This window comes from Colossoma macropomum, unplaced genomic scaffold (genome assembly GCF_904425465.1).
Source record: "Colossoma macropomum unplaced genomic scaffold, Colossoma_macropomum, whole genome shotgun sequence".
NCBI lineage: Eukaryota > Metazoa > Chordata > Actinopteri > Characiformes > Serrasalmidae > Colossoma > Colossoma macropomum.
Window position 1 is genome coordinate 41,773,787 of NW_023494785.1, and position 14,723 is coordinate 41,788,509.

Here is a 14,723-nt window from a genome sequence, read left to right on the forward strand (position 1 = left end):
GCTAGCTCTGAGACGCACCCTGATACCATGTTTACATCAGCATATGTAATGAAAATGAGTTTCCTGTTCACGCTTACTTTAAAGTTGCCAAGCATAATAGACGAAAAGATGGCCTTAGTGAGCACCCGCCCATCTCTGACAGCTTTCCAGTAGCGCTGCACACAAACAGCTTTGTGAAAAAGTGTCTTATTATTTATTTTTCCTACTGAAGTTACATAGGCTCAAGAGCGTCACTTTGTTTTGTAAAGTACTGAGGACGAAAGCACACTCTTAAAGACGGTGCTTTGAGGGTTCTTTAGTAAAGAAAATGGTTCTACATAGAGCCATAAACACTCAAAGCGCCCTTCGCATGATTAAAAGGTTATTTGCTTCAAGAAGGGGCTCTTTGGATTGATGGAAAATGTGCATGAATGTGCTGTAGACAGATCTATATAGAACTTTTGAAAAGGGTTCTTCTGTTGTTACCAGCTTGACACCGTAACAACAGAAGAACCCTTTTGTTTTTTTGTTTCTACACAGAACCATTTTCACAAAGGTAACCTACAGCACATTCTCCATCAATCTGAAGAACCCTTCCATGATGCAAAGAACCCTTTAATCATGCAATGGTTCTTTGAGTGTTTATGGTCCTATATAGAATAATTTTCTTTAATAAAGAACCCTTGAAGCACCATCTTTTTTTAAGAATGTAGAACATGAAACGTTGTGCCTTTCAGTGATAAATAGGTTTTAAATGACAGTCCTGTTGTGAATTTACTTACAATGTTTGGAGCTGCGCTGACGCCACAACCATGAAGTTCCACATTCTTCGGTCCACTACTGCAGCACGTCACCTACAGTAGACAAAGCTTTCAGTGTTTTTACTCTTAGATTAAAGAGAGCCTGTCCCTTATGACTGGTGATGCTTGTTAGAAAAAGATATCTGAAATTTGTTATCCTTCTTTAATAAAATATTGAGATCTGCTTCATTTCTCTTGGGACAGTCTCAAGGATTTTTTTCCGTAGGGCAGCCTTGAATTTCAGTGGTCCTACATTCCATCTTTGGCCTTTTCTAGGACACAACTTTGTTCCCATAGCCAACTGCAACATTCATTTCGTCCACTGTTTAATACTTAAAATTATATTTGATTTTCCACTTTCAAACCGGGCTTCATGTGAGTAAACTCCTCCATCTATTAACCTACACTCCTTCTTCAGGTTGTTAGCTATTATACTGTGATAACTTGCTAGTTAGCAGGCTAAGCGCTAAAACAGAAAAAGAAGGGTAGCTAACGTACCCTGTATATTATGCACTCTAAAACAGCTATTATCCCTGCTAGGAAAACCAGCATAGACCAGCAAATGTTGTGTTTTGGATGCTGGAATGCTGGTCAACTAGCATGACCATGTTGGGTGTCCAGTTAAAGCAGCACCAGACCAGCATAAACCAGCAGGAAATTCATGTTGGTGTGGTGCATCAATGTTACCCTACAGAGTCCCTATGGACTCTTTTAACAGAGTCCCCTCTGTTAAGAAGAAAAAGTTAATGACATTGCATTCCCTTGCAAATGTTTTGCATTCTCTTGCAAAAAAATGTGTTCCCTTGCAAAAAAATGCATTCCCTCGCAAAAAATGCAATCCCTCGCAAATGTTTTGTGTTCCCTCACAAAAAATGTGTTCCCTCGCAAAAAAATGTGTTCCCCTGCAAAAAAATGCATTCCCTCGCAAAAAAATGTGTTTGCATGCAAAAAAATGCATTCCCTCGCAAAAAAATGCAATCCCTCGTAAATGTTCTGCGTTCCCTCACAAAAAATGTGTTCCCTCGCAAAAAAAATGCAATCCCTCGCAAATGTTTTGCGTTCTCTCACAAAAAATGTGTTCCCTTGCAAAAAAATGCATTCCCTCGCAAAAAAATGCAATCCCTCGCAAATGTTTTGTGTTCCCTCACAAAAAATTCATTCCCACAGCAAAAAGTGTGTTCCCTTGCAAAAAAAATGCATTCCCTCACAAAAAATGCAATCCCTCGCAAATGTTTTGAATTCCCTCACAAAGTTTTGCATTACAATGCAAACGGTTTGCATTCGCTTGTAAAAGCTGTGCTGTGCTTAAGCTCAGAGGTGGAGCAGCTCATTGAATTTTCCTTTAATGTTGTATTGAAATATAAAGTCATAGTGTCGCTTCTCAAAATCATGATTCTGCTGTTAGTGAATCAAACTGAGACTGAGGTCGAGGGTCCTCGTACAGTAGAAGCTACGTTTACAGAGACTGCAGAGAACAACAGCTGAATAAACTCAGCACAGACTGGCGAAACAGCTTTTAACGTTAGCTATGCTGAAAACCGCTGGGCACCTCTGGTCCTACGTTTGCTTGCTGTCTGACAAGTATATATTTTGCGAGGGAACGCAATGTTATTTATTTTTTTAACCACGGCCGCTTGGGTGCTCCATATTACCCTGGCTTGCTAGTGAAGCTGGCTAGCGTTAGCTGTCCTGACTGAACTGAGGAGTCAACTTAAGTTAGTAGGCCAGGACAAATAACGTTAAACATGGATTTAAACTGACCGTTAAAGCGACTACATTACGGCACATCATTATAGACCTGCTAATATGTCTCAGAGTATTAATTCTAAACATAATTAAAAACAATAAGCACTTAACTTCTAACATACTTTCCTCACCTGTAACGTTAGCGCTTCAACTGACCGTTAGCGGAGCCGTTAGATTTTAGATTTGAAATGAGCGCGTGGCTGCAGCAAATACTGAAGCGCGGGATTTAACGCTGATTCAGCCTCTTCTATACAGTCTATATAAAACTGCTGCGTCTGATCCACTCAGACCAGCACAACACACACTAACACACCACCACCACGTCAGTGTTACTGTAGTGCTGAGAATGACCCACCACCCAAATAGTACCTGCTCTGTGAGGGTCCATGGGGGTCCTGACCACTGAAGAACAGGGTAAAAGGGGGCTAACAAAGTATGCAGAGAAACAGATGGACTACAGTCTGTAACTGTAGAACTACAAAGTGCACCTATATAGTAAGTGGAGCTGATAAAATGGACAATGAGCGTAGAAACGAGGCAGTGGTCATAATGTTATGCCTGACCGGTGTAAAAAGGTAAAAAGTCCCCTCCTTGTATAGACAAAGAACTCAATTCTGATGATTCCTAAACTTGCTCCAGCAAAATTAAATTCTGAAGGGAATGACATGAAACATCGAAATAAAATAACAAATTTTATTTACATTTTTAAAAAGTGGAAGACACTGAGGAAATGGCAGGAAAGGAACGTAAACATACACAAATAAAGCTGGCACGCTCATACGCGCACATGCAGACACGCAGACAATCATTCTGGATCAATTTAAGGCTGCTTCCTGAGAGAGAGAGAGAAAAATAGAGAGAGAGAGAGAGATATACACAGAACTGTACATCTGATCTTTATGTACATAGTGTTTGGTGGAGCGTGTGATTCAGTCCATCATTCCAGTTCTCTGTCCTTCACTGGTTCTCTTTGTTGAGAGAGAGAACAAGCGCTCTTCTGTCCATCTGGCCAAACCTCTTCTTCTCTGGAGTTGAAACCTTCAGCTTCATCTAAGCAAAGAAAAGGAAGACAAGTTAACTTAATGTTCTGCGTTCTTACGCACAAGTGGACGTTAACGTTGTGAGAACGCCAGCAAAGTCCCACGAGGACACGTGTCCACGAGGGGTAGGCATCAGATTCAGAGTCAGATTTGATATTGACATTTGTAAGACGTTATTCATGAAATGTTCAAATAATTCCCTCAAACATCCCTCACGACGCAAGACTAATTTTTCCCATCATGATGTCCAGTGTGCCATTGCTGACTAGCATTAGCTAATCCGAATGGGGCTGACGTTCGGCCAGTGTTGCGTGCAGAAGATATCGGACTCATCATCTCCAGACTAGCTGATACCAAACATGGTAAACGGCATCAGGCCAATGCTTAGACTTGGATATTTCAAACCAACATTTGATGATGCATTTATTGTATGCCAGAACGTTCAGGTGACGCTGGTTGAGCTACAGCAGGGCAGCTAAAATGTCTCTAATAGCACAGCAAAGTAGGTAGCTCTACATCTTCGTCAGTTCTTGTTCGAATTTTCCCGCTCCACCTCAAATAGCGCAGCAGTTACATTCAGGAACCCGAGGCACCGGCAGAGAGAGCTGATGAAAGCTAGGTTTAAGTTCATTTTTACACTCTACTACCCATGTGTCAAACACAAGTCGCCCACATAATCCTATCTGGCCCGCAAAAGTATTTTAATTTTCTATTAATATTAGCCCGTTTCACTATGCGCGTCACTACAGTTCCCAGCATGCACTGCAACGTAACGTGCTCGGACTCTCCCACACCAACAACACCAGTCATATCACCAAACACACGCTGCATTTCAGCTGCAGTTCAACAAGTATAAACACTTAACATCAGTTCAGCAATTGAGTCACAAGGAACTTGCGGCAAAGAAAAGATGCCAGGTGTCTATTTCAAGCAAATAGGTAGGTTTAGAGGGCCGAGCACCTGAGGACATTTCAATTTTGAATATTTCAAGCGTCCGTGTAACGTTTCAAGGTCTACTAAAAGTGTCTATTTTACTGTTGAAGTTTTTTGCATATTTTGAAGTAAACAACAGTCAGTTGAGGTTACAGCATCACAATATTAATTAAAAATTAAAATTAAAATGTTTTTCCATTGGCCTGCAGATTTGATGAGATTTTTAATGCCGATATAATGGTAGTTCCCTCATCACTTATAACAATGAGGAAGCATACAGAGGAGGTGAAACTCCTCGCAGAGCGCTGCACCGACAATTATTTCTCCCTCAGTGTGGGCAAAACCAAAGAGGCGATTACTGATTTCAAGAAGGGGAGCAGAGTGCACACACCTCAGAGCATCAAGGGAACCATGGTAGAAAGAGGTGAACAGCCACAATTTCTTTAGCCGTTCATAGAGCCGAGGATCTCGCCCGAATTGAAACGAATGAACTCGTGAGGCAAACAGAGAGAACAAACCTGCGCTGTGTGGCCTCTGGGTGAATTGGCTTCCTTCAGAATCTGCAGAGGAGACCTGCCTTCAGCAATGAGAGCCTTGCCTGAAACACAGGAAAAAACATGCCTCACTGAGGAAAACTGGGGAAAACCAACCAATGTAACATTTAGAACAGATCAAGGTAAACGCATGCATTCTGTAGAAACTCTCAAGCACACCTTACTGTAACAACCACACAAATATATTGACGAATGAACAGCAAATATACAGCGTGATTCAAAAAGATTCATCAGGTTTCAAAGTGGCATATTTTTACAACCGTGAGGCGCCTAGGAACCAATCACATTCCAATTGAAAGAGGTCAGAGTTTATGACTGTCAGCGCTAGATGGCTCCCTTCAGTCTGCGAGGAGATGAGACCCCTGAGCAGAAAGCGTTCTGCGTTCTCTACTTCAATAAGAGTGAATCGTCATAACTGTGCAGTGTGATTTTCGTGGGCAGTGAACCTCCAACAGCTCAGAGCATTCGGTGTTGGTTCCACGACACTGGATGATCCCCGAAATCGCACTGAAAGAGCCGTGAGTGCAGCAACACCCGACGTGCTCAATCCAGTATGGGATGAGTTTGACTATGGCGTTGATGTTGTCTGTACAGCTGGAGGAGGTTCATACTGAGCACTTGTAAAATTACATAATAAACTTTATGCTCAATTAAACCATTTACACTTTACTGCATTGATCTGTAATTATTTACGAGTGAAATAAATCATTTTAATATCGGATTAATCTTTTTGAATCACCTTGTATATAGTCATTTTTAGTATACAAAACCTCCAGTGAACCTACGACAGTTTTTATATAATGTTGATGGTAAAATAATGATAAATGTGACAAAAATGTTTTCTAAATTTTCTTTAGGGACTATTTTGCCCCAACACTCCCTGCATGTACACCTCCACCATAAGTGTATTCAAAAATAAATATTTATAATAATGGTATAAGACAGCATATCTGTAACCATTTCATGTAATAACTTTGTGAGGCAGCTTTTACAAGTATTAAGCTTTTTAGACGTTTGTTTCCCATCACCACCACCGTGAACAATTCTGAGTCAGTAAGTTACTCTAAAACTTAATTATGCAGAAATATGAAAAACAGTGGACCAATAACATCCTTTCCAATGTGGTATATGTAACCCGCATTAAGGAATGTGATGTTATTTTGAAAAACTTAACCCAACATCAGCCTCTAAAACAACTGTAGTTTGGGAGTTTTGCATTACAGGAGTTTCCTTTAAAGGTTATTTACCTTAAAATCTCAAGCCACTTGTTTTATTTTTACATTGATTTATTAAAATCAGTTATACGAAATGTTATTTCCTTAAAATAGCCATCAAGGAAACTCACCTCTCTGCTTCTGTTTGGTGAGAACAACCTTGTTCTCGTTTTCGTCGATGGCTGGTTTGCGGGTGGACAGTGGGGAGGAGGTCCCTTTGCCACGGCCCTGGACCCCTCTAGCCCTGACGCCCGTCGCCCCAAACCCTACACCCAGCCACTGGGGTTTGAACACTGCCTGGCTTGGGCTACGAGTGTCAAACCTGGGGATCATTATACCGGACAGAGGGACTTCACTGTTGACATTCAGGGTCAGGCTGGGCTTGGTGGATATACTGACTGGTTCAAGAGTGGCCAGTTTGGGCTTCTCTGGCTGCACTGGCTCTTGCTCAGGCACAGCAGGAGCTTCTTCTCTCACTTCCTGCATACAAGAGGGAAGACATTTCAAGTTTCAAAAACAACACAAAATATCACCACCTGTCGGCTAATTTCCTCAAAATGATTCAGACAAAATCATTACACACTTGCCTCAACCATGTCACTGTTACAGGTCCTTTATTGTTGATTTTTACTGTATTTTGGGGAGGCCGGGATATCTTAAGAAGATATCCTTTGCTCTTTGTAAAACGGGAAAATATTTCATAAGCCGCTCTGCATTTTGTAGAAGCAAGCGAGACTTTTCAAAGGTGAGCTGAGACTTTTATTGCTTCATCCAGGAGCCAAAACTTTATGAAGAGTTTCACTCACAGCTGGGGCCAGTACCAGCAAAACTGGATGAAGGAGATAGTGAAGGGAAAAAAGGAAGAATCTGATCCAGTCCTGCAACAAATCTGTAGTGAACACACTGATTCATGCTGTAATGTTAGGTGTGTAGCTCTTCCTGTGGAGCAGTAGAGTGACAGTAGCTTCCGTATCATAGCCTACTTTCAGATCATCATTAAGAACCTAAATTTTAAAGCTTAGCAGTTAATTCTAATAAAAAAAATATTAGATGGGTATCGGATGATTCGAGGTTTCAATGTTGGTATGAGAAAAGAAAAAGTGGCATCGTTCCATCTCTATATAGCTCCCACAAGCTGTTATCCTTCTAACTCTCATGAAAAACTAAAGTAGTAAACCTGGCTAATCGACAACATTTGGAGTTCGATTTTTTAATTATTTTTTTAGAGGACACTGAAAACATACCTCCCGCTCAGGAGGCTGAGCAATACTGGCTGTTGGCAAGACAGCTCCCTCGGCAGGAGAAGAAGGATGGACGGGCTCACTGGACACCAAAGCAAAAGCGTAGGAGTGATCACTGTGCTGCTTGTCCACTGAAGGCGGAAGAGGAGTAGAAGGACGTTCCTCAGCTGAGGTGTAGAATTCAGGGGGGTAAACGCCATCCCTGCAGGCCAGCAGGCTCAGGCTGAGCTCCCTCTGGAGCGGAGATTCTCCCAGAAGCAGAGCTTCCTCAGCCTCCTCCAGAGTGACCGCCGCATCCACCTCCACCTCCACCTCGCCCACCAGCACAAACGGACTGCTGGAAAAGGAGCCGTAGCCCACCGAGGGGCTGCAGGCCACTGGGCTGGACGGAGCAACTTTGTTCCCGCTGGGGGGTCCCTGAGGGTCGTTGGGAGGGAGGAGGGGTTCTTTGGAGCTCAGCTCATCCTGCTGCTCCACACTGGGCAGGCTGGGGTGTTTAGTGAAGGAGACGTGAGGGAGAAGAGTGGAGGAGTCTGTCGTCCCAATGTCACTCAGGAAAAAGGTGCTGAGCTTGCGTGCCAGTGAGCTGACCGTCACTGCAAAGGAGAGACAAGGTTTAGGCTTAAGGTCCAAATCTTAGTGTTTTGTGCTGGTTAAGCCACTACGACAGGAAGGTGATAGTTTGACCAAAAATCAAATTTACATAAATGCATTTCCCCTAACCCCCCAAAATGTAGGCAACCAGCGAAGACATGTTTGGTGTCAAGAGTGCTTTTTACTTTACTCTTTGTTTTTAGTTAAAATCAAAGATACAAGGTCTTGCTCCAACAGCGATGTTCAGTTTAATACTGACCATGCGTAACTTTGGCTATGTTCACACCGCAGGTAAAAGTGACCCAAATCTGATCTTTTTCTTGAATCTGACGTTTTCTGTTCCAATTTGGGACGCTTTCATATGTGGTACTGAACTCCGATACATATCCGATATGCGGCAATGCGACTCAGTCAGAACAGCCAAATCAGAATTATTGCAACTTTAACATCAATCCAACTTGACATTAGTCAGAATTTTGCCCTACTGGGACCTCAAACATTTAGGGTGATGTTTCTGTACAAACAGTTAGAAGGTACTTATCACAACCGCTCAGCGTTTGGCGGGGGGCGATTCTACGATCAGAGCTGTAGGGATGCTGAGCACCCAATGAGACCAGCGGAGAGATTTCTAAAGAAATGGCTCAACGCGGCTGCAGGAGAACGAGGCTGCAGTGTCAGAGAAAAGTTAAAATCTGAAAGCAAAGTTTAAGGACGCAAACCAAATAAAGGACCGTGTCCGAATAACGTGCCCTTTTTACGGGGAGCTTGAACACATTCTGGGTGATGAGCCCAGCTGTCCACCACTGGAGCTTCATTATCACTCCTGCAAGGCAGCCATGATTGTTTACTTCTGGACGAGCGCACCACATGAAGATCAGTTTAGGAGCGTGCTCTATTCAGACTCGTGTAGGATATAGGTCACATTAAAAAATTATTGTGAACAGCTTAACAAAACATCTCATTTGGGCCACTTTTACCTGCTGTGAGGAATGTTGCCCTGCGCATTGAACTGAGAGGCTCATACTGAACGACACAGTACTACATTGTATTGTTACACTTTTAGAAAATGTGTATGAAAGGACAAACATACAGACAAGCTTCAAAATGGCTGCTAATGTTTAGCTAAACAACATGCATTTATATAAATAAGACATAGGGTCTTAAACACACACACACACACACACACACACACCTATTAGCTAACACCAGCTAGCAGACGACTGGGCTTCTCTATTCAATTGTAGTAGTTTAAGGGGTGAACCGCAGTATATCAACACCAGACAAACAGAGTCCTCCTTTTAGGTACGTTTAAACTGAAATCAGTGCTTTTGTGTCTTGTTTGATCCACAGTATCATCAATTCGCCGGGTTGTGTGAGTGACGGAGCGCTGCTTCAAGTTAGCCAGCTGCTAAAAACAGCTAGCCTGGAACCGCTCTCCAATGCCTCACAGCTTCCTCAGTTTACTTTCGTTTAAATCAGGGCTGTAAGCTGCATGAACCCACTTCCTTCTTTCATTTTCATTGGTTGGGAATGCACGAATACTTAAATATGACTTTTTGAGCGCTGTAGTTGAGAGGAGCAGACATGATTTAACTCAGCTAAAGCTTGTTAGGATGTAGGGAAAGGAGTGAGTTCGCTGTAGGACAGTACAGTTACGCCACTGACCTCGTCACTCAGACTCGGTCACAGGAGGGCAGATCGCCGGTCGCTCCACTCAGACAGGGAATATATAACTCCACGTTTCAGACGTTGCTAAAGTATAGTTGGTGACTCAATTTTACTCGTGGCCCCCTCCCTCTCTAATCATATAAAAAAAAACTCGGAAGTGCGCCCTCTCCTGGCGACAGCAGAGTAGTGTCGCTTTCCTTGCAGTAGAAAACGCCACCAGGGCTTTCGCTGAACATGGAAACGTGAGAATGGTGTATTATATCGAACATCTATCTAACATTTCTTATCGCTCTATCGCGGAAGTTATATCGCGATAATTATCGTTATCGTTTTATCGTCCAGCCCTAATACAAGTATGTGATTATTTGTGTATGGAGTTTTTCCAAAGCTAAACTGTGGGGTATAAGCTATTATTTGTCAGCTACATTAGCCTCACAGCTCCAGTACAAAATCAAAGAACTAAACTTCTGGCATCAAAAATGGCTCAGCCAATAGACTATATTCGGGTAAATGGGGACAACATTGTGTTTTTTTCCTTTTTTTTGGCTAAACTATCACTTTAAATAAGATAATGCCAGACAAATTAACTCCTGGCAAACGCTTATATTCACAGCTGCTCATGTTAAATGTTGACTGCCACCTTACCTTTCATACTGTCCTTCATTGGGGTGCGAACGATGCCAGGCGTGGGTGATCGTGGGTCAACACACAAAGGTCCAGCTGACTCCTGAACCTCATGGACGCAAGGGGCTGCTCCACCCACCTAGAACATACACAGGGTTCTTGCCATTTCCTTTTAAGACTTTTTTCCAAATTGCTTTTTACACTTTCCAAACCTTACGAGAAGAAAACATCTGCCTACTTTGGGATTCTTATTTATTTTCCCCTCTGAAGCAGATTTGGAATCTTGGCTTTTAGAATCTGCATTACTTTGAAAACAGGATATCTACAGTCTGAATTTCCAGGAGTTTGAGCTTTCAGACTCTTCCTGATGTGACAAGTGCTTTAAAAGTTCTCTAGACCTGCACTAGAACCCTTCATGCAGCTGGCCAGACCCATTTTTTTGTTAAATGTTTCTTATATAACATAACTGCTACTGTGATGACCCCCTTTTACTGCACCTTTTAGACTGTAAATACTGCTGCTATTCCTAGTTATGTTTATACTCATTGTGTTGTAACTACCTCATACCACTTAGCGCAATACCTGCTCTCATGTTAATACAACAAATCTTATTGTCCTATATGCTATGTAAACATGCAAAAAGATATACTTTATCTCTACCCGCCCATACTTTAACTTATGTGCAGGTTTTTTGCCCATTTACATCGCTGCTGTCGGAAGAAAACCTCGTATCTCCATTTTTCTCATTTTTCAGTTTTTCACATAATTTGAAAACATCTGCTGCCCTTTACATTGTGTGTAAACTTTCATGATGAATGGACTAAAAGAAACAGCCCAAAATGACTTGGAAAAAAGTCTGGTTCCATTGACTTACATTAAAAGTAAAGTAGGTTTTTTCCTTCTCCTGTAAAGTTACCATTTTGGAGATACGAGGTTTTCTTCCAACAACAGCGAAATGCAATAGGAGCAATTATGTGTCTTGCTACTCTAACACTGCAATTTCCCTTCAGGATCAATAGTTCTTTCTTTATTTCCATCCATCCTAAGGACTGATATGTAAATAACCTATGTTGTTATATGGAATGTTGATTATGGTTGAAAATTGAAATAATAAAATATTTTACTTTATCACATTCTGCACACATTTCTCCCCAAGGATTTTAAAAATTGGGTTAAAGGCTAAAATCTTGTCAAAACTATGGTAAAACAATGTCTTGTACTGGACAGTACATTCATTACTATTTCAGCCGATACCTCTGAGTGAGGGAGCTTTTAGAGGAACTAAACTCTTCAGACGTCTGGTTCCCATCACCGCCACTGTGAACAATTCTGACTAAGTCTAGAACGGAGCTTTTCACACCAAACCACTCGCAATAATTTTGTTTACAATAACCAAAAATCTGTGGAATTCTCCTTTAAGAATGATCCATGGATCCAAGTTCAGGAGCCAAACTGAAGGCATTTTTCAGTGGCCATCAGGTTTTACCTGTATCGGAGTGCGGTTGATGCCGCAAGAAGGTGACCGTGGGTCAGCAAGCTGTGCCAGGCGCCGGTTCTGAGCTGCATGGCCTGGTTCGGGTTTTGGTGTGGACACCGCAGCCATCTTACTCTCACTGGTGCCCATGTTGAGGTTCTCTTCAGTACAGACCAATGGACAGTAAAGTGATGCCTCTGCAAGTATGAGTCGACAGTTAACATCAGCATCCAGCCAAGCATTTAGTGAAGGTCTCTAATGGCTCCCTATACACAGATCAGCCATAAACCACCTCCTTGTTTCTACACTTATCGTCCATTTTATCAGCTCCACTGACCATATAAGAGCACTTTGTAGTTCTACAGTTAGACCGTAGTCCATCTGTTTCTCTGCATGCTTTGCCACCCTGTTCTTCAGTGTTCAGGACCCCAACAGAGCAGGTTTTATTTGGGTGGTGGATCATTCTCAGCACTGCAGTAATACTGACGTGGTGGTGGTGTGTTAGTATGTGTTGTGCTGGTACGAGTGGATCTGACACAGCAGTGCTGCTGGAGTTTTTAAACACTGTGTCCACTCACTGTCCACTCTATTAGACACTCCTACCTTGTCAGTCCACCATGTAGATGTAAAGTCAGAGACGATAGCTCATCTGCTGCTGCACAGTTTGTGTTGGTCATCCTCTAGTCCTTCATCAGTGGTCACAGGACGCTGCCCACAGGACGCTGTTGGCTCGATGGTTTTTGCTGTTGGACTATTCTCAGTCCAGTGACACTGAGGTGTTTAAAAACTCCAGAAGGACTACAGTCTGTAACTGTAGACCTAGAAAGTGCTCCTATATGGTCAGTGGAGCTGATAAAGTGGACAATGTGTGTAGAAACAAGGAGGAGCTTTCAATGTCATGGCTGATCTGTGTTCAGTGCCCATGGTATGCTAAGTTTTAACACCAAAACAGTGCACTAAAAATGTTCAGTAGAGCTGTACAGCCTATGGCTGTATCCCAAATGCCTTTCGATCAGACATATAATGCACTATTTGGTTGTAGAAGTCATTATTCTATGATCTAACCTATACAGTGCACTACAAAGGGAGTAGGGAGCAATTTGAGATTCAGACTCGGTTCCAAAAACAAAAACATTAAAACATGAAGGCAAAAACAGTGCTCACTGGCATGCTAGCCAACACATTACAAGAGCAAGGTATGAAACAAACCCAGCATCACTCATTCAGTTCACATTCAGACATAGCCAGGTCAGTTAAAGGGGGAATCCACCGATTTTTCAAAATTTCTTAATTCCGTCATTGAGATGAGAGTCATTCAGAGTGATTTGGTGCGAAATGGTTCACTGTGAAAGACTAGGATCTCTTTACAGTGGTGGTGATAGGAACCAGGGGTCGCCATGACTACAACACAAATAAAGACATGTAGTTAATTTAGTATCCAAAAATACCGGTGAATCTACACGTGTCTTCGGAGATTTAAGTTATATGGCATGTTGCCTCACAACACCTTGCACATATCCCTCCACCATGAATGGGTTAAAATACATATGAAGCCAAAACTATCATAAAACGTGTCAGATATCATGCAGCGTATATCTAGTTAACCATTTCAGGTAATACATTTTTTTGAGGTCGCTTTCAGAAGCATTTAAAAGTCTTCAGACGCCTGGTTCCATTCACCACCACTGTGAGCAAAACTAACTCAACGAGTTTCTCTAGAACGGAGCGTTTCACACAAAAACACTCTGAACGACTTTATTTACATCTATCTATTTAATTATGCAGAATTTTGGAAAAACTGGTGGAATTCCCCTTTAACGTGAAGTCCAGTTACAGTTAGCCAGCCAAGTTTGTCCGGTTAAAACGTACGTAGTAAAGAGTCCGTTGTTCCTAAGGATTTCTTTTTCACAAGAGACCAATAAAAGGTAACTAAGTCTGCCGTGGCTTTGTTTGACGAAGCTGAAGTCAGCTTCATATTCGAATTTTCCCGTTCCACCTTAAATGGTGCAGCAGTCGCGTTCTAGCGCTCGATGCCTTGAATGGCGAGAATGGAACTGCTGCAGCATTTAAGGTGGAACGGGAAAATTCGAACAAGAACCTGTTTACCTTTGTTAGCCAAGTTAGTTTTCTAGACAAAAACAATCCAGACTTGCTCACCTTGATGTGACGAGTTTTCCACAGCCGCCCAAACACGTCTTCCTCCGATCTTCCTCTCCAAAATCTACGTCTGACTCGTCACGCAGCCGTTAAAGAATAAATACGTGTAGTGTTGTGCGAAGCTGGAACAGTAACTCGCAGTAACGTTAGCTCTCTCGCCCACTTGCTCTCTCTCTCTTATCGCCACTACTGGAGGATTTAAATCGTGCTTTGCTGGTTTGCGGCAATTTTCAAACCGTCCAATCAGCGTCTAGTAGAGTCGCTACGTCCTCGTCGCTGATTGGCTGAGGCCGCACGTTCCCGGGGCGTTTAAACACGATTTGAAATAAAACAGAGACGCCTCATAATAACGGCGTTCACAACAGACTTTAATCGCTTTATTATTTAATTAAAAATTATTTATTTTTTTCCCTTTATTATTACTACTAATATTATTAAATACGTTTATTAGATCATTAGTGTTTTTGCTATTTTTAAGCAGCCTCATTATTTTATTTAATATTATTTACAAGTGATTTTTGTGATCATTATTAAGCAGTTTGTTTACGTTTTTATTACGTAATCATTTTGTAATATTATTATTACTTTTATTAAAGCAGTTACATTATTTGTATTTATACGTTTTTTAATTTGATCATTATGAAGTTTATTTTAAGCACTGAATTATTTTAACAACTTTTTGACTGTTTTAATGAGATC

At 41.8% G+C, this 14,723-nt stretch overlaps 1 protein-coding gene across 1 annotated transcript; it reads right to left on the reverse strand.

The window, feature by feature from the left end:
• Nucleotides 1-3,204: 3,204 nt before the first annotated feature.
• cdca3 (cell division cycle associated 3) lies at nt 3,205-14,221 on the reverse strand. Its single transcript, XM_036579904.1, has 7 exons — nt 14,025-14,221; nt 11,880-12,064; nt 10,415-10,532; nt 7,511-8,103; nt 6,398-6,746; nt 5,017-5,096; nt 3,205-3,575 (listed from the first exon to the last, which is right to left on the reverse strand). Exons 2-7 carry the CDS (start codon nt 12,015-12,017, stop codon nt 3,483-3,485), a joined length of 1,371 nt encoding a protein of 456 aa, XP_036435797.1. The 5' UTR covers nt 12,018-12,064; nt 14,025-14,221; the 3' UTR covers nt 3,205-3,482.
• Between the last annotated feature and the right edge of the window lie 502 nt (nt 14,222-14,723).

What these genes read in the sequence shown, in the direction of transcription:
- cdca3 (XM_036579904.1), bottom strand. Translation starts at nt 12,017, where the DNA reads ATGGGCACCAGTGAGAGTAAGATGGCTGCGGTGTCCACACCAAAACCC. An exon ending in TCAACCGCACTCCGATACAG is followed by an intron (nt 10,533 to 11,879) that starts GTAAAACCTGAT and finishes TGTATGTTCTAG; the next exon opens with GTGGGTGGAGCAGCCCCTTG. An exon ending in AATGAAGGACAGTATGAAAG is followed by an intron (nt 8,104 to 10,414) that starts GTAAGGTGGCAG and finishes TCTCCTTTGCAG; the next exon opens with TGACGGTCAGCTCACTGGCA.